Below are 21,387 nucleotides of genomic sequence, written 5' to 3' on the forward strand. Positions count from 1 at the left end.
TAATGAATAAAACACCTTAGTCAGACTCTCCTTCTAAATTTTCACACCATACTAACAAGATATTATTTAAATCTGACAGATGTCCACGTATAGGGTAGATCTATTATTGAATTATTACATTTATCTTATTTCATGTAGTCTGCCAGCTTAATCCAGTCCATCATAGTTGCCACTGAAGGGGAAAAAAAATGACCCAATATAATTTTATTCTGCCATCTTTGGCGAAATAAAGAAGCCAATTTGAAAACAAAGGAATTTATTCATGAACATTACTATATACACACATAATACACTTCTTCCTTTTTAAAAGATTAACGAGTAAAATCTGTGCAATTTTTTGCATTTTTTTTTTGTGAGTCATAACATGCAATATAATTCAACAACAAATAAATTGAAGTACTTTAAGTGATTTGATTGAGTCACAGTTTGCACAGGTATATATCTATTTCTACAGTTTGTAAACACTATTCACTTTGTGAAAGAACTTGCAATCACAAGAATATTTCAGTTAAAAATAAGTGTAAAATAACTTTCCACCAGGACGTTTTATATTACAAAATCATTTCACTTAAATAATACTAACAGTGGAAGAACAGAGATAAATTGTTTCAAAATGTATATCCAATTCTGAAATTGTATAACACAATCAACCTATTTTCAGGACACACATATAATGATATGTCTTATATTGTATACTTTTCTAAAGTGCCAACACACAAATAATTGAATCTATCTTTTGTTGTTATTTTTCTTTGAAGTTAAGAACAAATATTTGTTCGAAAATATTTAGAAATCATTTGGAAGTCATTATTTATTAAGTAATATAAAATATTTCAATATCATTAGAATCAAACAGTAGATAATCAGTACAAATAGCAACTGAGAATTTTCAATATCCATAATGGTATAAACAATTTTGCATGGAATTAAATTATTATTTTTAAAATACACATAATGAATACATAGAATCTGGAAGAGGAAATTGCATGCTTTAATATAAAATATTTATGGTAAATAAGCATTGTTTACCATAATAAATTTACAGTAAATCATATAAGTATCGGAAATTCATGCTGGATTTCTAAATAACCGAGACAAATTCAAATAAACAGGAGTATTGAACTTTTATACGATAAAATAATCAAAAATTGTTTTTAAGTAGAGAAAATGTTTTTAGAGCATTATAATTTTTAACTGTTAAAAAATAAAGCCCTGACCCCTTCCCTCTTTTTTGACTCGGTTATTTTACATGTGGATAACTTTTGTGTAAATACTTTGAATGCAGTTTTTGAATTAGAAACATTTTTTTATGCAGATAAGTTTGACAGTTGGCACTCTTACCATTAAAATGAAATTTTTTATTTAAAAAGTGTTTATATACAGATGAATTAAACTCACATTATTTATTGGCAAGAAATGCACAGAACTTTGGATTCTGCCCACACAAGAATATAAAAAGAGTAGAAACTGTGTACTTGGCATGAATTTTTGATTGAGTTAAAATATTGCACAATCTTTGAAGTGAAGGATTTAAAACAGTAAACTTGGAAGTTTCTAACATATTGATTTTAAAATACAGAAGATACATTTTCTTAAGAAAAGAACCTGAAGTTTGATTATCGTTCTTAAAACTGAAGACAGTATCTCTGCTACAACCATGGAATGTCAAGTAGTTTTGATTTGTAACAAAATCTTATACCTACACAGAAATGCATATTTTACAGCAGATATTAGCACATATATCTATAAATATGGTTTATGCTATGCATCTACACCATATATTGTACATCTAAAATATATTCATGAAATTCGAGAGTACCATTTAAATCATAAAATGAAACACAGTACTATCTAACTGTTTCCAATAGCTGATCAAATAAAATTTTATCGTACTATTCGGACAACATCCTGGAATGTTAACTGTCAGAGCAATAAATAAATATGTACAATAAAAAAAAGTTTTGGAGGTAAATTAATTCTTTTTAATATTTAAAATATTGATCTCTGCCATTCATAATGTGAACTTAAACTAATGATGATTTTTGATGATAAAGATTAGTATTTGCAATCAATTTTGTCTGAAGTTAATAAAATCATATTGTATTGTTTCACAATATTTGATTTGAAGTTCACCGATATTAAATGTTAAAAATAGAATTACCATTTTTTTAAATCGTTAGTTGGCAACTCCAGATTGTTCTAGAATTTTCTAAATTTTAAATGCTTTTCTTTTGTTTGTTTGTAGTGATCCTCTTATATTATGTGATATTGTGTAAGTAGCATACACCCGTAATAGACATTGTTGTAAATTACCGTGATTAATATTGTGAAGATATTATAACAATGTTATTAGGTATTTTGTGTTAACAGAAACTAGTATGAACAAAATCAGAAATAACTTTTGGCCTCATTAAGAAATTAATATATATTAGAGGAATATAATAAATAATAACAAAAACCACATTTATGTTTCATTCAAATAAGTTTAAGCAGACTTTTGAATTTCAACAGTTATGATAGCATAAAATAAGTTTGCTTGCTGTTAAAATACATTCTTTAAATTTGTAACTAAATAAAAAAAAGAAATACTCATTCAGAATATAGCCAAAAATTATGAATGGTTTTACTGATTACATTATTCATTTTTTTAAAAAATAGTATTTAAATTTTAGTTAAGTAAAATTTTCTTTTCCTTTATACAGTTTTTTTTTTTATTTTATTTGTCATCTCTTCATTTTCATGGAGAGTATTTTCCCTAACACTGGATTTCCAAAGAGTGAATAGTTCTTTACATCATTAGTTTAAATTCACAAAATAAGGCATCATTAGACAATTGTAGCTGCTCTCAGAGTTCATAACAACAAACTTAGATAAATTATTACAATTTGGCAAGAATTCAGCTCACTCGCCTGTCCATCTTTCTCAGCAAAAATTGAATTATTAATTTTTCATTTTCTTTCTAAAACCTGCATATATTACATACTCTGATATTTTCCCCAGTTAATAGACAAAATATCCGCCTTATTGTCAATTGTAATATAGCATGTAATATTTACACAGCACTTTAGCTTACTTTGATTGTAATTCATTTTTGCATTAAAAGTTTTGAAAAAAAGTCAAGTCATACATTCTTTCAACTCTTTTTCTTCAAATAAATGGTAGAAATTCACAGTTAGGTAAGGTTCTGCGATTTGATGATATCCTCATGTTTGTACAAGAAATTAAGTAGCTTTAAACAGATATCTGGACTGAAAATGCCCCAAGGGTTTGTTCGGCATAGCATGCATGCACTTCATCCACTGGAATTTGACGGTTTGAGTCTGTTACCTGTAAAAATTTTAAAAATAAATTGATATAAAAATTAATAAATATATGAAAATTGTTTTAAAAACAATTTCATACTTATTCTCCATTTTGAATGTATTTTTCATAAACAGTGGCTTATCAAGGATAAATTGTATCTGAAACCTACTGTTATATTATTACTGGCATTTTATGATAAAATAAATATATTGATATGCATGCACTCCCAAAACTATTGCGTAGAGCTCTTTGGAACAATTTTGCCCTTTAGAATGATTTTCAAAATTTTAAATTCATTGAGATGGTATTTTAACATTTAAATAATTAAGTTTATAGAAATAAAATGAATATTTGTCCACAATTTTCAGGTATATTGTACACTTGCTTAAAGATTTCTGAATTTATTTTCGAAAAGTTAAAATACTTCTCCTTAGATAAATAATTTGGAAGGGCATAAAATTCTTTAAAAAGAATTTTAATCTCAAAATAATTAAACTTTACACACACTTTAATTATTTTGTTTCATAATTTTGTCATATATGATCTTACTGCAATTTACCAAAAATTTAACTTCCAATTTTGGAATCTTTTGTCTATAGGATAGGTATCAAATCAAAATAACTGAGAAGAAAATATCTATAAATAATGTAGCAATGAGTTGTGGCCTAATCATAAATTCTTAGTTTGCTACAGTAAATATGTAAATTGTAGATTTATATACTCGTAAATATATTTACACATATAATCAAATCACTTAAGCGATCTTTCCTGCCTTTTATATATCCTTTAGATGACTCTTTTTCTACCTTACTTTTGACAGTTTTTATAAATGTCAATACCTTTTTACGTTATACTTAGTATAAGCTAATCAAGGAAAACACAAATGATAGCATTTTACACAGCATGAATAATAAACTGTAATGATTTAATTTGCCATGACATCCAAGGCAATCACTTTGACCTCTCTGACCGTCCTGAGGCACGCGGATAAAACTGACTGACTGGACTGCCGCGCTAACTGGCTGGAACTGAGATTGTGTCCTAAGTGCCATCACCAGCCATGGTACAGACCTTCCCGTGGGAAGAGCGTTCCGTCATCGGTTAGGGGTTAGTCGGCCCAACACCATTTCTACATCAACTCGGGGAGCGAGAACCAACCACCATGTCAGAAGCTTCTCATCCTAAAATCTTGACGTTCCTTTTCTTCATAAAATATCCTTATTACTTGTAAATAATAACGTCGAAAATAATTTCAATGCATATGCCTACCTTCTAAAGGTAAGTGTATCATCTAAGACCAGAGTGTGGTTGCTTCCATAGAGGGAAGTAACCGGCTGGAATTGGCTTCCTCCGTCGTACATGTCCAGAGGGTAGAGATCGGTCGCCTGCACCTGGACAGAGCCCGAGCTGTCGCTCTTGTTATCCTCGGGGCAGTTGATGAGCTCGACGCGAGAGGAGGGTCCGTTGTACAGTTTCTTCGTCGTCAGCGATGCTTGAGAACCTGCTTGGATTAAAAACAGAAATATTAATTTATTAGATTGTCATCATGAATTCTATTTAGTAAATTTTACCTGCTATAATCTGATGCATGGGAAATTTGATAGTATTTTTCGGAAATCATCACATTAATAAAAGATTTTGAAATTAAAAATTTTTCAGGTTTAAAGAAAATTTTAAGCAGTTTTATATTTTAATGAGAATATGTATTCATAAAATTCGAGTTGATATTACTTTGTTAATTAATATTCTTACTGGTTTTATTATATTTATCGCTGTATAAATAATTTTAGAGAAAACGGATTACTCTTGCAACAATACAAATGTTTACCAAAATGGAGATGTTTCACAATTTGTATTGCCACGTTGGATTCATGATATGAATGAAAATTTGGTAGAAGCAGCTAATTTTGGTAATGCTTTCACAAAGTACTGAGTAAGTAAAACTCACCGAGTTGAAAGCAGTAAATTAATGCTGGAATTATTTTTCTTAACGGTTAAAGACATGTAAGTAAGTTTTGTCGATCGATCTAATGAATTCATTTAATCTCTAATTGTTGTTAGTATCTTCACTCAATGTTAAAAAGATTTTTATCTTAGCCTCTTCACAGATTCGAATATTTGATAATCGTTAAAAGATAGATGGAAATAAATGATAACGATTCAATTCTGTAACGATAAGAACAAGGGCAAAAGGACACAGATGTTTAAGTAATCTTCCAGGGGACAATACGAATCATATTTTCCTCTTTTCTTTCGGATAAATAAGATTTAGTTTAAGTTAATGTCCCATTACTAGGCAATGCAAGGATTACTTTGGGACGAACTTCATAATTTTAAAACGGAGTCAGATGATGAGGACGAACAATTGAACGGTCATGGTCCTCTTTATTCCAGTTCAGGTGCTCCTTCTGCACGACAAGACGTATTTCAGTAACTGTCGATTTCATTTTCAACATGTATTTATACATAACATCTCTTTGTCTATTTAATAACCAATTAAATGATAACATATTTTAAAGAACATTAAGCAAAAAATATTTTTATTAATATTAAAATCTTTTAAAATATTTTTACCATAAAGTACAGGAGCCAGCGTTGAAAACGTCTTTTGGGAAGATCCATAAATGGAGTGACTGTACGATGTCGGCTGCAGATGCGCCTTCAGGTCCTGATCTCTGGCTTGTCTTGTCAGCTTGCTGTAGAGGTACACCTTTCGCAAGTAGAGGAAGATCATGATGATGGTGGCGTTCACCAGGTTGGCGGCGGCGATGGTGGTGTCCCGATAATGCGGCGACAGCTGGGTCGAGAGAATGGTCCATGCCATCCAGACAACGGCCACCAGAATGGCGCAGGCCAGGATCCATCTGGATTCGCGGTTGTTGTCCTGGCACTGCCAAGTGAGGATGGCGAACAGAGTCGTGATGGCCAGAAGGAGCATGACGTAGATGAGGGACACGACGAGGCCTTCTTCAAAGGTGGTTGGGGGAGCGCATCGCCACACCTGTTCGTAAGCTCCGGTCTTGGGAGGCATCAAGATCAGCCATGCAGACGACAGGACAATCTATGTGCAATGATATGGATAAATATTTTTGCTGGGTATTAAGTAAATCTAGTTATTAGAGAGTGACAAAAGAATTCATAACGATAAATAGATATTTAAACATAAACTCATTCCTACTTTCTCATACGCGTAGTATAGAGGAAGTAAAGTAATCGTTGAAAAATTCGAAATCGAGATTTCGACGAATCTCCAGTTTTAGATCACCCTGATGTCGAAAAACATATTTTTGGAAAATGCCCGTCTTTCTGATAGCTCCAACACGTTTTGAATTAGACACATGAAATTTGGTATATTATCTTTATATCAAATGTGTAGATTTCTATCACATTTTGTACAAAATCCATTCAGAGGAAGTCTATCTGTCCGGCTGTTCGAATATAAGTTAACACGATAATTACAAAACGAAGAGAGCTAGATGGGATAAAGTGAAGAATAGTGTGCCCCCGAGTTTGTCGCCAATATTGCAACCTATCGGAACGCTCTTCTAGCAACCCTAATGCTGTTTTGTGTACTACTTTTTGCAATGGTTGAGTTGTACATAAACTACAACTATATTATGAAAAATTTTAAATTAAAAATATTAAAAAAAATATCGATTAAAGATTTTAATTTTGTTCTTTATTATAATTAAAAGTTTATTAAATAAAGAAAGTTAATTAATTATAAGTTATTATAATTAAAAGTTATTTTCTTCTCTCTTTTTTTTAATGTGAATACGAACAGATAATATTTTCTTTTGCAATTTTTAATTGTCAGTATGCGCTTTAAAAAATCGTCTGCATTTTCACTTTAAAAGACAGCTGCAATGGAATTCTTCGCAGTTCTCGTAATTCTTTTGATGTTCTAACGATTGGTTCCCTTCATAATTTGTTACGTTGGGAGTATTTCGAACCTGTAGAATAGATGAAGGGTAAGTTAAATATGTATATATATATATTTTTTACGAGTTAATTAAGTTAGGAAAGGATGCTTGTTTGAAATTTTGTATTGAGAATGGTTTGATATCAAACCGGCAGAATGGTTGAAGGGTGAGTGGAATATATTTTTTTACGAGTTGATGAAGATGGGAAAAGGATGTTTGTTTGAAATTTTGTATGGAGAATGTTCCGATTGCTTCTTTCTCTGTTCTTTCTTTTCTTTTGGTTATTTACTGTTTCTGTTATCCACACAGTCCTTATGTTCAATGTGCTAGCGAAGCTACTAGGTTCCCGCACCCGCTGCTAGCAAAACCGTAGGATTTTTTTTTTTTGAAGTTAAAAAATTCTGCCCGGTGCCTTCTACAGATGCCGAAGGACCGGGCAGTATGGAAAAAAAAATACTTATTATTAAAAAGTCCTAATTAAATGGCGGGAAATGGTAACCGTAACTTTTCCGCGTTTATTTTGTTTATTTATTATCCCGTTTATTTTGTCCGCCATCTTTATTGGCGACTTGGCATTGTTGGCGCAGCAGGGGGCACTCTATAATTCACTTTTACCGCTAGATGGATAAGTTTCGGTACAAAGATCTAAAATCTATGGTGAAGACACATATCGAATTTTGAGCTAAACCCAGCCATGAATTGACTGTCTTTTGGTCTGTTCTTTTAGAAAAAAATTAAACGCGATAATTCAAAAATGCAATGACTTAAATATATCAAATTTGGTATGAGAATGTGTAGCTGAAAGTGCAATTTTGTGTCAAATCTTTATTTTAATCGATTGAGAGAAACATGTCTAAAAGACAAATTCGATTTTTGGATGCTATTAATGCATGCCCGGGATTCATCGCCAAATAACTTGCCAAGGATCACACGATAGATTCAGTAAAAATACTAAATTTACGCCAAAACTTAATATTTCGTAACTATTGTACGCCAGTGCCCTGTAAGGCATACTCCGGCATGATAAATTTATTAAAGAGTATGCGAGAAAAGTTTGGAGAGACTACTCCCTCTGGCTATTAATAACGCAAAAACAGAATGTGAGTAGTAATATTCGAGTAATAACATCTTAGATGAAAAGGTAAAGGAAAAAATCATCGGAAATGATTTTCTAGAAATTTTTACGCATACTTCTTAATAAAGATATTATCCACCGTCATTTCATAAAAATTCTGCACATTAGGGAGCGCCCTGAGTGCTCAGATTTTTATTTTCAGTGTGAGTGAGTGTTTTGTGCTTCGTTGTATAGGAAAGAAAACCGAGTACATATTTTGGACTCCGTTTAGTCTACCGATTTAATTCAAAATTTCACGCAGTGCTAAAGTTTTTAGAAAAAGATAACACACCAAATTTCATTTATCTAAATCGTTACATTTTCGAGTCATTCCGTTTTCATGCATGCGAATGTAAGGCATGACAGACGATCCATTCGTTGGCGAATTTGGTTAAAATTGTGACATATATCTATATATAAAATGCTAAAATTATGTACCAAATATCTATTTAACACTTTGGAATTTACAGTTGTTATGTTTATGACATGGTTCAAAATGTGAGGCAAATCTACAGTATAGATGCTGGATCTTTTTATAAAATTTTAATCAATCTAGCTCTTTATATTCTGAAGTTACCGAAATTCATTTGCACTCGGACAGTCGGACATCCTGAGGATGGATTTGATTTAAAATATGATAGAAGCTTACAAATTTGGAGAAAAATCCCGCAATAAAATTCATCCATCAAGTTCAATACATGTTTGAATTATTATGTTTACAGACAGAAAGATATAATTTTTGTAATTTTAAATGATTCATAAAGACGTAAACATATACATTAAAATAGCCCTGTGGCTGAAAAATTCATCTGATGTATATATATGTATAAAATGTCTGAATTAAGTAGCGTATTTGGTTTGTAATATCACACTGTATCTGTTGTGTTATACATTACAGAAAATATAATGTACAAATTAAATAATCTCGAAATTTAAATACCGCAAGCCATAATACATAATGAATGAACATGCATTGATAGAAGTCTCACCTGTATGATGACCAATCCAACAGCGATGACCAAAAGTCCGGCAGGGCTGGACAGTCTCGTGCCGTCGCTGAGAATTCGGCTTCCGTTGTATCCCATGAGGCGCCAGGTGTTCATCACCTTCACCAGCATGCCCGAAAAGATGACAGCATACGCAAGGCCCAGACCGAATCTTCGAATTCCGCACGTACCCTCGGTCGATGTCAAAACAAAGGCGAAGTTCACGGCGTAGAGGAGTAGAAGTCCAAACAGAATCATGTATCCTAATACCTATAACGATAAAGTTTTTATTATTTTTTGAAGTACAATAAATAGTTAAATATTGTTTTGTACAGTGCTTGGGTAAAATCTCACGTCCATTCATTTTAATCAAAACTTTTTATGAGAGAATTGAAACATCGCCTTTATATATTTTTCTGCTTTTTTCTACCCCCCCCCCTCCCTCAATAATTTTTCCCTTTAGCGAAATTTATAAGATCTGTCCATTCATCCTTTTCTCTCCCCCCCCCCCCCTCAACAATTTATCCCTTTAGCGAAATTTATAAGATCTGTCCCTTCAAAGAGTTTAAGGCATGGCTTAAATAATGAATAAAAAATAGCAAAACAAATGTAATATCAAACAAAAAAAATGACATTTCTATTCTCAGCGTCTGTTCTTATTATAGTATTATTTAAAAACTGAAAACTGGCAGACAGATAAGCACTTCACTAACGAATTTCCAATTGTAAAGACAAACTGTTGAAGGTTTCATTGGGTTTTATTTCCCTATAGAAACAATAATGTGGGCCTAATTTTCCTTGAAAGTCCTTTGAAATGATAAATAATAAGCTATTTTAACTTCCCATTTGAGAACAACATAAGGTTATTTTGGGTCAATCTCTTCATTTTGAATCGCGGTTAGATGAGGAGGATGTCGCATGGGCTAGCATCTGCTCTTCAAGCTTAGGCACCACACTGATGACTGACTCACCATTTTTTTAAATGATTTTTCGCCAAATGTGGTAATAATGACGATTTTTTTTCATACTTGGCGAGAAATCTGGCACTATTTTTTATCTAAATTACTGGCCGACATAAAAACAATGTTCGATCACTAAAGAAGATTTTCTTTTTTCTTTTTTACGGTTTTTCGCCAAATATGGAAATTATGACGATTTTTTTTAATGCTCGGCGAGAAACCTGGCATTATTCTTACCTAAAAGCACACAATAATATCACAAACATATTATTTAAAATGCAAACTAGTAGAAGATTTTGCATCCATTAATTACCGTTGTTCCGACAGTCACGGGGAAGGACATCAAGAAATAGAGGGCGCAAATGATAACGAGAAGTATTCCCAAGATGGAAAGAGCAGTTACTATGATGCCCCAGACGGTGTGGAAGTTGGCGTAGATGGGTTCCTCAGCTATCAGCTCACTTTGTTTGTTCTCTAATTGATTTTTGCATGTCCCGCAGTCTTCTTTGCACTCAGAGACTGGCACGATGTTACCGGAGAAAGCGATGCGGTTGTCCTCTACGAACAAAATTCTGTCTTTCCAACTTCCGATCTGTAAAAAATGAAACCAGCGAAAGACACAAATTTAATATTTATTTTATAAATAATCATTAAAATGTTTTAGAGTTTAATCTTTTAATAGGAAAATGGTGAAAAAAAGAATATAAATTTTTTTAGGTATATATATTAAGTAAATGGGCCATATTATTTACGTATTTATAGAAGTTTTTTAATTATTAAATAATTGTTAGAAATTTATTTCAATTATTACCCAGAAATCTATGTACGGTAACATGCTCACAATAACCATGTAAAGTATTTGGTGTTATAGATGTCTTATAAGAACCACTTTAAGCGCTTTGCATCTGAACAGTTGTGCCAAATAAAGGATTAAAAAATAATTATTATAGTGATTAGAGTAGTTTTAGGTCTTAAAGTAAAGTCATTTTTTAAAAATTCATTTCATAATTGATTGATATTATAGAAGTCAGTATTCGTATAAAATAGATTCCCGTTAAATCAGGTTGTATATTAATCTATATATTTAAAATAATTCCAAAAACCAAAAGACCAGTCCCCTAATCTGATTTCGTTATTTTATTTTTCATATGTAAACTCATGACTTCCAGTTATACCAATGGTTCACCCCATATTTTTGTAATTTTGATTATTATTCATTCGTTTTACAAAATTATTTTATATTATAACTTATAGTATTTGGTATACTGTACCGAAAATGCGACAAATAAAAAAATAACTGCCATAATTTTGGCACAATACAGTAATTTGCACAATAAGATTTCGTGTTATATTTTAGATTACAATAAATAGAAGATTAGAATAAAAAAGAAGGCATGTTAAACTGTTTTGATTCAAATTTAAAAAGTTTTCTTTTGTCTCAAATCATATTTCAAAAATACAGATACATCATGGCATTGATATGTTTATTTAGAATTAAATTTAAAATAACAAATAAAAGTTTAAACCTTTTTTTTACTATGTTATGAAAGGGAATAATTTATTTTCTATGTTCTATTATATTTATTATTTTTAATGAAATAGAACAATATATCTCACCTGGTTATTCACATTCGAAACATTATGAGCAATCGAATGCTGTATCACGTCATAGCCGAAAATAGTACTTGAAGAGCTGCATTCTTCGCAATCTGAATAGGCTCCATGAAGAAGAATCTGAATTTCTTTCTGAAGTTCTGTCCTGGCGTCTTTTCCGCAGTCATCGATGTTCATCGCTGCCATTCCATAAGGACATTTCTTGTTCAGATAATTATGCAGACCTTCCGTAATTGACTGTATGGTTTTCACTGTTTGGTAGACATGTTCATTTTGGGAAAGTTCATCAGACGATAACTGTTCCTTGCCAGTACAAGAGTGAGCATACTGAATCTGTTTGACATTGCTGTTGCTCAACTGGCACTGGAATCGATGCTGCCAGAACTCTTCGAACCAAGCATCAGGAATTGGATAATGGTTCCACAGGGTAAGACTCTCATAGAACTTCCTATAATCTGGCATGTCGTGGCTTTCCAGTTTTAAAGTGATGGCATCAAAAGTGGCATCTTTCAGACTGTCCATTACAGTTGGGTTATTACCCCACGTTTCTGTTCCAATCCACATGTACTTGGACAGCACAGTGCTTATCTTGATGGCCTCCACCATATTCTGGACAACTTGATCGTCATCGACCAAAGAAATCACAACAGTCGCGTCCCGATTCAGTCCATTTTGGAGATTTGTAAGGATCTCGTCCCTCTTGCTGTGAGGTTCGACAAGGACCACGTGGGCCAGGCACACGCCAACTTCTTTGGCCTCCTTGGCGAATTGATAATACCCAGAACGGCCAAAATCGGTATTGCTGTAAACGATATTGACGTACATCCAATTGAATTTCCTCAAAATACTCAACAAGGCTTGTATCTGGGACATAGTGGAAGGTGCAGTGTAAAGGATATCATTAAATGCATCTGAATCCATTCTATCAATGGGGCTAGCTATTTGCATAACATTCAAGCTATCAAATATTGGCGAGGTTTCTTTGGATATTTCTGTGCCGTAAGTCATGGCCGCAAGAACGGATTTAGGCTTGATTCTCAAAGCGGTTCCTGCACTATTTTCTTTCGAGAAAAAGCTGTATATCTGATCTTGTCCTCTCTGAGGTCGGTCACAGTAATCGAAAACGAGAGCCCCGATTTCGACCCCTGGCATCAGAGTCGAGTTTTTATTGATTTTATCAATGGCGTAGGCAATTCCGACGAGGTGATGGAACATTCTGTCGTCTCTGAGCTCACCGCAGTCGAAGAAGCTCGCTCCTTTTCTGTGGACTGGCATCATAGCCAAAATAGAGAAATCTTGTTTTGGCACAATTTGTAAAGTGGAGGTGAATTTGTCGATGCTGTCTTTTTTGCAGTTTTTGCAGACAGATTTAATGTCGTACAGGCTTATTTCTTTACCAAATTGATTATATGTACGGATTTTGCTGAAGTTCAAAGATAAACCTTCGTCTGGAGAGTATGTTCCAACCTGTGGAGAAGAGAAATTAGTTAATTATAAAATTGAGAATAAAAAAAATCAATGTTGCAGTATACTGAATGGCCAAAAGAAATACAGATTTTGAATGAATTTCAGTTATTTTTAAAAATTGAAATTAAGTCGAAATATTAATTTAAAAAGCCTTCAAGAATTGCATTTATGAAATGTGATATTTAATTATATCAAATAATATTGTAAATGGGTACTTTTAGACCTTTTTATGTAATTTCAACACAGGACAAAAGTCCAAAACTTAATCGTTATATATAATCATAAAAACATAGTGAAAATTTAAGTTGCGATAGTTTTGATTTTAAAATAAACATATGAAACTATAGTTAAATTGCTGTTTAAAGTAAATGTTTTTAAAAAGTTTCCTATCACCGTAGAAACCTAGGAAAAATATCTATACTTAGCAAGTTAAAAACAAAGTTAAATTGGATAAAATAACGAATATCTAAGTTAATGCGGGCAGTAAAAATAATAAAAAATCGGTTTAACTTCATTATTTTAACTAAATTAAAGTTCTGTTTTGGAGTTCCACGAAGCCTATTAAAATTCCCAATTTTGAACAATGGTTCCAATGACGAGGACAACACTTGCTGTATCCTTTCTCATCACTTCCACGCTACACTAGCAGAGCAGAAATGTTGCTTTATTTTGAATAATTCAGTGTACGGAGAAATAAAAACAATGATAAATCTGATGTTATCCCATACAAACAAAACATTTTTCCATTTAATCTACCATCTTTCCTACTCCGGTGAGTATCTTAGAGTAGGTTTTAGTCGCCCTCTCATTTAGGTATTTAAATCCAAAGGGCTCCAAAATTTACAGAAATTCTAAAGAGCGTATTGGCAAGAATAAATTTGTTATGAATAGTAGAGAGTAGAAATAATGAAGTCACGCATGATGCTTCATAATATAATCAGCATATCTGTTACAAAAGTTCTAACACGTTTGATACTACAAAGAAAGGTCTAACAAGAAAATGAGGGTTTTTTTTTGTCTTGGTTCATCTTATTTATTGTATATCACCCCTTATAGGTGCACAATCATTTAAAAGTAATAGTCTCAGGATCCTGAAACGAAAAATAACTTCGTTCATTATTTATTTTATAACTTCGTTTGAAAATTAACATTTTTTTTAAAAAAAAATCACCGCTCAGATTAGTACCATACAATTTCGTTTCTATTAATTCATCAATTTTATGTCACGATTGGTCGATCTTTGTTTTTCAGGAAATTCCAATCTTCTTTATTATCGAAGACATATAATCGTAATTTCCAATCCTTTTGCACCGAATAATCGAATTACCTTTCCGTTATAAAGATTACGAATTGAACGACCTGACTGATATGAAACGACATTTATATGTTAGGGACGAATAAATGAGAAATGTTTATGAAACGATGCTTTATTGTTGTAACTGATTATTCGAAATTTTTAAAATTTAGCTGAATATGAGATTAAAATTTTTACTATATATTAATCGTTATATAAAGGGCTGTATCCCAATGAATTCTTCAATAGGATTAAGAGTGTGACATGATTGATAGACAATTTAAAAATCAGAAAATAAAAGAAATCTTACATTGACGAACGCATGAGCATTGCTTCCCACTTGTCTGAAATTGAGCACGTCCAGCGTGTTGGCGGAGAACCGCCTGTTAGTGAACTTGAAAAGCTTCCCGTCAGCGCCCGTGAAGGAGTTCTCCCTCGTCAGGTTGAAGAGCAGATCTCTGAGGCGGGGGTCTTCGGCCATCGCGGGGCACAGGCCCCGATCGAGGCCGGGGCATAGGTGTTGTCTCAAAGCTTCCAGCCCCACGCCCACGCTTAGGACGGAATTGATGACTTTCGCGACGCTGGCATCCTGCATGAGGGATATCTCGGCAAGGTTCTGGGATGTTCGGTCGCAGGTGGCGCCATGGCATTTGAATACCTGGAGGAATGAGATAATATATATTTATAGTAGAATGCTTTCATTATGCAATAAGCTGCATAATGAATTATTAATAGCATTAAAATGATTTAAAAAAAAAGGATCGTAAAGCATAATAAAATAATGGCATTTAACATTAGAACTATCAAGACCGCCATTTTGACGGCTTTCAAATTTCAAGCTTAAAATTGTTTGATATAATTTATGTATTATTCTAGAATTTTCAGGTGACTTTTAATGAAATATAAGAAAAATGACATATTCCTATTCAATTTCTACTCAGTCCATTTTAACTTCCGTAATCAGTATGACCTATACCTATTTATACTAAGACCCGTCAAAATGATGTCTTTAACAATTTTAAAGTTTATAATATTTTTTATGGATTATCTATACAATGATAGGCATCAATATGTATTTACATTCATTTAAACATCTTTTTCAGACATTTCCTCGAAAAATTTGAATTGCATTTTTCATATGAAATTATATGAATTGATCCAAAATGATCGGCAGCTGTTATAATGGGATCTGTTTTATTCCGATTACGATTCAGTTTAGAACTAAAAGCTCTAACTGGTAAATGCAATTAGAAATCAATCATTATCAATTATTTTTATTGTTTTTTATTAATAATTAACGAATTATTATCTTAAATGTTATTTTTGTTAAATTATATATTTTTTATTTGCTCAAAGTTACAATGAAAGCCACGATGATCAAAACCCCGTAAATTTGACGGGTGTGGTAAAACTAGGTATACATTTAAAATCAATGTTTTAGCATTAATGATGTTATTTTTTATGTCAGCGTTGCATTATTGGCAAGCAATGTAGCAATGGTCAATTTTATTGCAATTTTTATACAATATAAAAATATTTCTTTCTGGTAATATCTACAAATTATACAAAATAATGAGTACACGAACATTGGAACTCTGCAGAGTAGACTACTTGACCTAACTGGTACAGATTTACTTTAGAGGGAGGAAGTAGATGAGTTAATCACTCATTTACTTTCACTCAGGAGCGATTTTTTAACCTTTGATTACAACTTTAATTAATTAAAAAATTCAGATTTTGACGTGTTCTCTCGATAACCAGAGAAAATATTACTGCAAATAACTAATTTTTCCATGGTTTTAAAATTTTAAAAAAATTGCAAACTTCAAAGATACTATTTTAATTCTCATGTACGCTTTCCATGAATTTTGGAGATAAAAAAAATTGTTTTGTTTGACTTTCAACAATAAACTTTATAGTTGCAACAGTTTTCAAAAGTCTTTTTATTGTTTAATTGCTTGATCTTTTCCCGTAGTTGAAAGCGAAGGAGAAAGGTTTGTGAAATTTACATAAAGAGTAAGGAGAAGAAACTACGGTACCACAAAAGTTGAAAAATAGGGGAAAAAAAAAAAACGGCAATCATGCTTAATAACAGCACTATGATGCCTTAGGATTTTATTCCATTATGATATTTCATGGCACGATAAAAACAGGTATAAGGTTATTAAAATAACAAGGATAATGCCTCTTACTATAGAACGCTTCAAAATGTTCCGTTGAAGCAATTAAAAACATCGTATCATGCATAAAATATTCGATTGCAATTAACTTAATTAACCTCTTAACCGGGTAATTAACTCATATTCAATTCGTTTTGCATTGAAATATTTCATCATACCCAGTTAACAGATTAATTTACCTGGTGAACAAGCTGGTCGCCAAATGCGGCAAGAAAAGAATACTGTCCATGAGATTAACTTATTTACATTGAAATTGAAAGCTATTATTCTCTGGAATTTTTCTTATTAATTTGCTAAGATAAAATCATACCAATGAACCTATCTAGTTGGTCAACTCAACAAGTTTCAAAACTGATTTGAAGAACATAAGAAAATCATGGATGGTTCCTCACCACCATTTCGCCTAGGTGCGTTAACATAATATGCTGTCAAAATTTTTACAACTGCAAAATTAATTCACGTGGTCCCAAATGGTAGATGTGTGTGTGTGTGGTGGGGAGGGGAGGTGGGGTAGTGTGAACGAAAGTTTATTTAAATAAAAACTCCAGTCAGATTAAATAATAGAGTTTAAATGGAAAATGCACAAAATTAGTGAAAAGGTAGATTTTGAAGAATATTAAATCCAAAATTTTCCTAGAATTGTAACGTTAAAAGCATTTTTGAATTACTTAACTTAAAAACTTTACCAAAATAGATCCAAAACCTGAAAAAATCACAGTCTTAAATAATTGCAATAAGCAATATAAAGCATCTTACATATTTAAACACCATCGCATGGTCCAGCAACTAGAATCGTTGAGATTCTAATTTAGTGGCACGGGACTTGCAGGAAAAGAAAAAACAAGCCGTGCCCGTTGGGGGACACATTAGAAAAATAACTCTACAGCCGAAAAAAAAAAGTTCCATCGTCGCATTGGGACTTAGGGAAGATATATACAAGGTCTGAAGGTAATTCTTTGTTACTAAACGAACGCTTAGAAAAGGTAAACAATAAAAAGAATAATAAGAAATTAATGCCAAGAAAGCAAATATATAACGCGTACAATAAAAGGAATAGAAATAAATAAAAATAACAGAAACAAACTGTTACAAAAAGAATCGGGTAAATGGAGTGTTTGTTGTAGTCTTGTGCTCTAATGGCCAAAGAATAGAGATAGACAAAGACAGTCAGTAGGATAAATGGGGTGGTTAAATGACTATAAGAAAAGGTTTGTAAAATCGAATGCCGAAAAATACCAGGTAAAGGAGGAAGAAAAACCTAATGTCCCATGGGAACTCCTCCCTATCCACCCCCTCCCCCAATTCATTTACAGAAGAAACAGTCCATGGGATAACCTCATTAATGTTTTTTAGTAAAGTCAGTGATGTAATGTTCACTTTTTGTAGAAAGTAGCCAATGAATTGTTGAATGCAATTTCAGGACAACTGACAACCCGACTACAGATATTATTTAAAACTGGGTTAAAGATAGATAGATACCTGCTCCCAGTAGTCTCTGAACCAAGGATTGCGAGAATTATTTTTCGGATTGAGGCTGCTGAAGTATTGCTTGAAGGGAAAGACTGTAGAATATCCAGGCTGCATCATCACGGCTCCTAATGACACCAGAGGGTACTTGTGGAAAGCATCCATACTTTCGAAAGTGACCCATACGAAATCTCCGATTTCCATTCGACCGGCGTCCAGCTCTTCTCTGACGGCCGCAAACAACTCTGATGAATCATTATTGTTGAGGAACAACACGATAACTCTGAAAGTAGAGAACATTTTCAGGTATAAATACTACTTGTAGAATATATGGTACATTATAAAAGGGTTTTCATCAGTGTAAAATACATATATGTTTGGTGAATGTTGTCATAATTTCAATTGTACTTCGGTTATACAAAAGATCAAATTTGATGCCCACATAATTGAGTATAAATGAAATGCTAATTTACAAAAAATATTATACAAGGGGAATTTCTTTTGAACTTCCAGTGGGCCATAAAAAAAAAAGAAGAGTGGAGAACAAAATGAATTTATTATCAAAAATTCAGACAGCAGAGCAGAATAGACTTCGTCTGAACGGATTTCGTTCAGAGTTTGTATGATGTAAAGTGTACTGATTTGGAGTAGAGATCATATAATTATATCAAATTTCATCTTTTTTAGATCAAAGCGTTTTTGAAGTATCTTGTTTACAGACAGACAGACAGACAAACATATTTCAAAAATATAATTTCCGAAAACAGGGGGTCTAAAACGTCTTTTGAAGTCTTGGTTCGAGGTTGCAAATTCCGTGTACGAGAAAATTAAAAAAAAAAGCAGTCTGAAAATGTTGAGTTTTATTATGCTATTAGATGATAGAAATAATTAGGAACTAATGTTCAGACAATTTATACAAAGACTTTGACATAAATGAACGTTGATAAAGAAAAAGAAATAAAAATAAAAACACCATAAAACTGTCCTTGCTGATACAAAATTAAAGGACATTACACTCAATTTTATCTACTATAGAATACAGTTTTGATTAATATCTAAATACATATAAAAATGCAATTATTATCCCAATAATTATCTTTCATATCGAGCTATGAATGGCCTTAATCTGGCTCTGCTTGTGCAAACATACAGGCTTATCTATTAGCCGTCTATGTCATCGGTTTCAGTCGTGCCAGAGTCTAATATACCTCAAGCCGGGTCTACAAACCAAAAAAGTTCTTTTGTCCATTTGGTGGAATTGGAAAGGTGTAATTTTCTACGAGCTCCTTTCTCAAGGTGAAACAATAAATTTTTGAAAGCTGCCATAGCAAAAAAACGACCAGAGTTACTGAAACGACGAGACGTTGTTTTTCATCATGACATTGCGAGCCTACATATTGCATTAATCGTAAGAGAGAAACTCTTACAGTTTGATTGGGATGTTTTACAGCATCCTGCATACTCTCCAGAACTCGCTCCATCTGATTACTTCTTTCTGTTCTTAAAAAAATTCTCATCGCGATAAGCTCTTTAAAACCATCAGTGAAATAAACGCGCACCTCGAGGATTATTTCTTGTCCAAAACACAATTTTGGAAAGAAAGCATAATGAGGCGTCCTGAGAAATGGAAGAAGGTAATAGATCAAAAGGGTTGTTATATAACAAAATAAAAAATATCTTAAACAGTAAATATTGTGTATTCATTTCATACTAGAAATAGGAAAGAAACTAATGGGACACCCTAATAATATGTATCTTCATAAAGTAAGGGATTGTATAAAACTTTATAAATTTTTTAAAACCGTAGTTCAAAAAAACGTATAACATACTTTTAGATTTTAAAAAACTGTACAGAGCATATGGTGTAATAGTTCAGTTTTCATGAGAATAAAGTATAAAAGATTAGTAAATTTCAAACATTAAATAATACTTAAGGGGCTTCAGGATTCTTAAGCTTTAAATTTTTCAGTTTTTTTTTTTTTTTTGAAAATATATGTTATACATCTTTTCTGAACATTTTGGTACGAAAATTTTAACGATACTATCAAAACTCCCAGAGTTATCGAGAAGAAAAAAAAAACTATAACAACACCGATTAAATATTAACAGAAACTTTCTCTGCCAGAATGTCAGATGACATACAACCGCAACATTCTTTAATGCATAATAAGGACAAAGAAAAAAACTTTAAAATTTTAAAAGAAATAGAACAATTTAAGCTAACTAGGAGCAATGCCTACGCTTTTGGTGGTTTTTAATATGCATTACTTTGCTCAAATTCTTTTTTTACTATTTTTTACTTTAATGTCATTTTTCTCAAAAAAAAAAAAAAAAAAAAAAAAAAAGAAAAGAACCCTGTTCTAACTACATATTCTATTAACACTACATACCCTTCTTAAACACTGCATATCCTACTAATATAAAATTCCATGCACATGCTCAAAATAAATTCCTCTGTGACTTATACATCAATTTTTAGATAAATTATTGATAGAAATTTTTTTAAATTGAATTTCAATTAAATTTTCCTTAAAATATCAATTTTTTTTAAAAAAAATATTTTAAAAATAATTTTCTCAAAAAGTTTTATAAAACAAAAGTAACAGTTTACGCTAACTAAAGGTATTTCTTCTGATTCTGAGGCTTTTTAATATATATATATATATATAATTGTATTCAAATTCTCTTTTATTATTATTTTTTAACTTTAATGTCATTTTTCTTAAAACTAAAAAAGGAAACTTGTGCGCAGGATATTTCAATAACCACTGAGCCAATTAATTTGAAATTTAATGCACATGCTCAAAACGAGTTCTTCTTTGACTAATACATCAATTCAAATAAAATAATTTACAAAAATTTTAATTAGAATCTTTTCTTAAAATTTTTTTAAAAATTAGATTTTAAAAATCTTTATTTCAAAAAGTTTTATAAAAAAATGTATAACATGAAAATTGAAAATTTTTCTGTAAATTAATATACGTTTTGTAAATTCTGACCAATTTTTAAATTCGGAATCCTGCGCGGAGTAAAATACAGATTTTTAAGTTTTTGAAAAATATCCAATTTATATTTCTTTA

General features: G+C 31.8%; 1 protein-coding gene across 2 annotated transcripts in view; it reads right to left on the minus strand.

Moving 5' to 3' along the window:
* Positions 1-163: 163 nt before the first annotated feature.
* LOC129980931 (uncharacterized) overlaps positions 164-21,387 on the minus strand; it is a 259,342-nt gene continuing 238,118 nt past the window's right edge. The window contains exons 13-20 of one of the 2 annotated variants that reach the window (XM_056091431.1): positions 18,320-18,590; positions 14,971-15,318; positions 11,903-13,366; positions 10,599-10,877; positions 9,330-9,596; positions 5,878-6,364; positions 4,573-4,807; positions 164-3,327 (exon numbers count right to left, since the gene is read on the minus strand). In XM_056091431.1, the coding sequence (XP_055947406.1) occupies positions 3,324-3,327; positions 4,573-4,807; positions 5,878-6,364; positions 9,330-9,596; positions 10,599-10,877; positions 11,903-13,366; positions 14,971-15,318; positions 18,320-18,590 (3,355 nt within the window). In that variant the 3' untranslated portion in view covers positions 164-3,323. The remainder of the gene's footprint in view (positions 3,328-4,572; positions 4,808-5,877; positions 6,365-9,329; positions 9,597-10,598; positions 10,878-11,902; positions 13,367-14,970; positions 15,319-18,319; positions 18,591-21,387) is intronic. The other variant, XM_056091432.1, reaches the window with a different exon arrangement.

This window comes from Argiope bruennichi, chromosome 8 (genome assembly GCF_947563725.1).
Source record: "Argiope bruennichi chromosome 8, qqArgBrue1.1, whole genome shotgun sequence".
Taxonomy (NCBI): domain Eukaryota; kingdom Metazoa; phylum Arthropoda; class Arachnida; order Araneae; family Araneidae; genus Argiope; species Argiope bruennichi.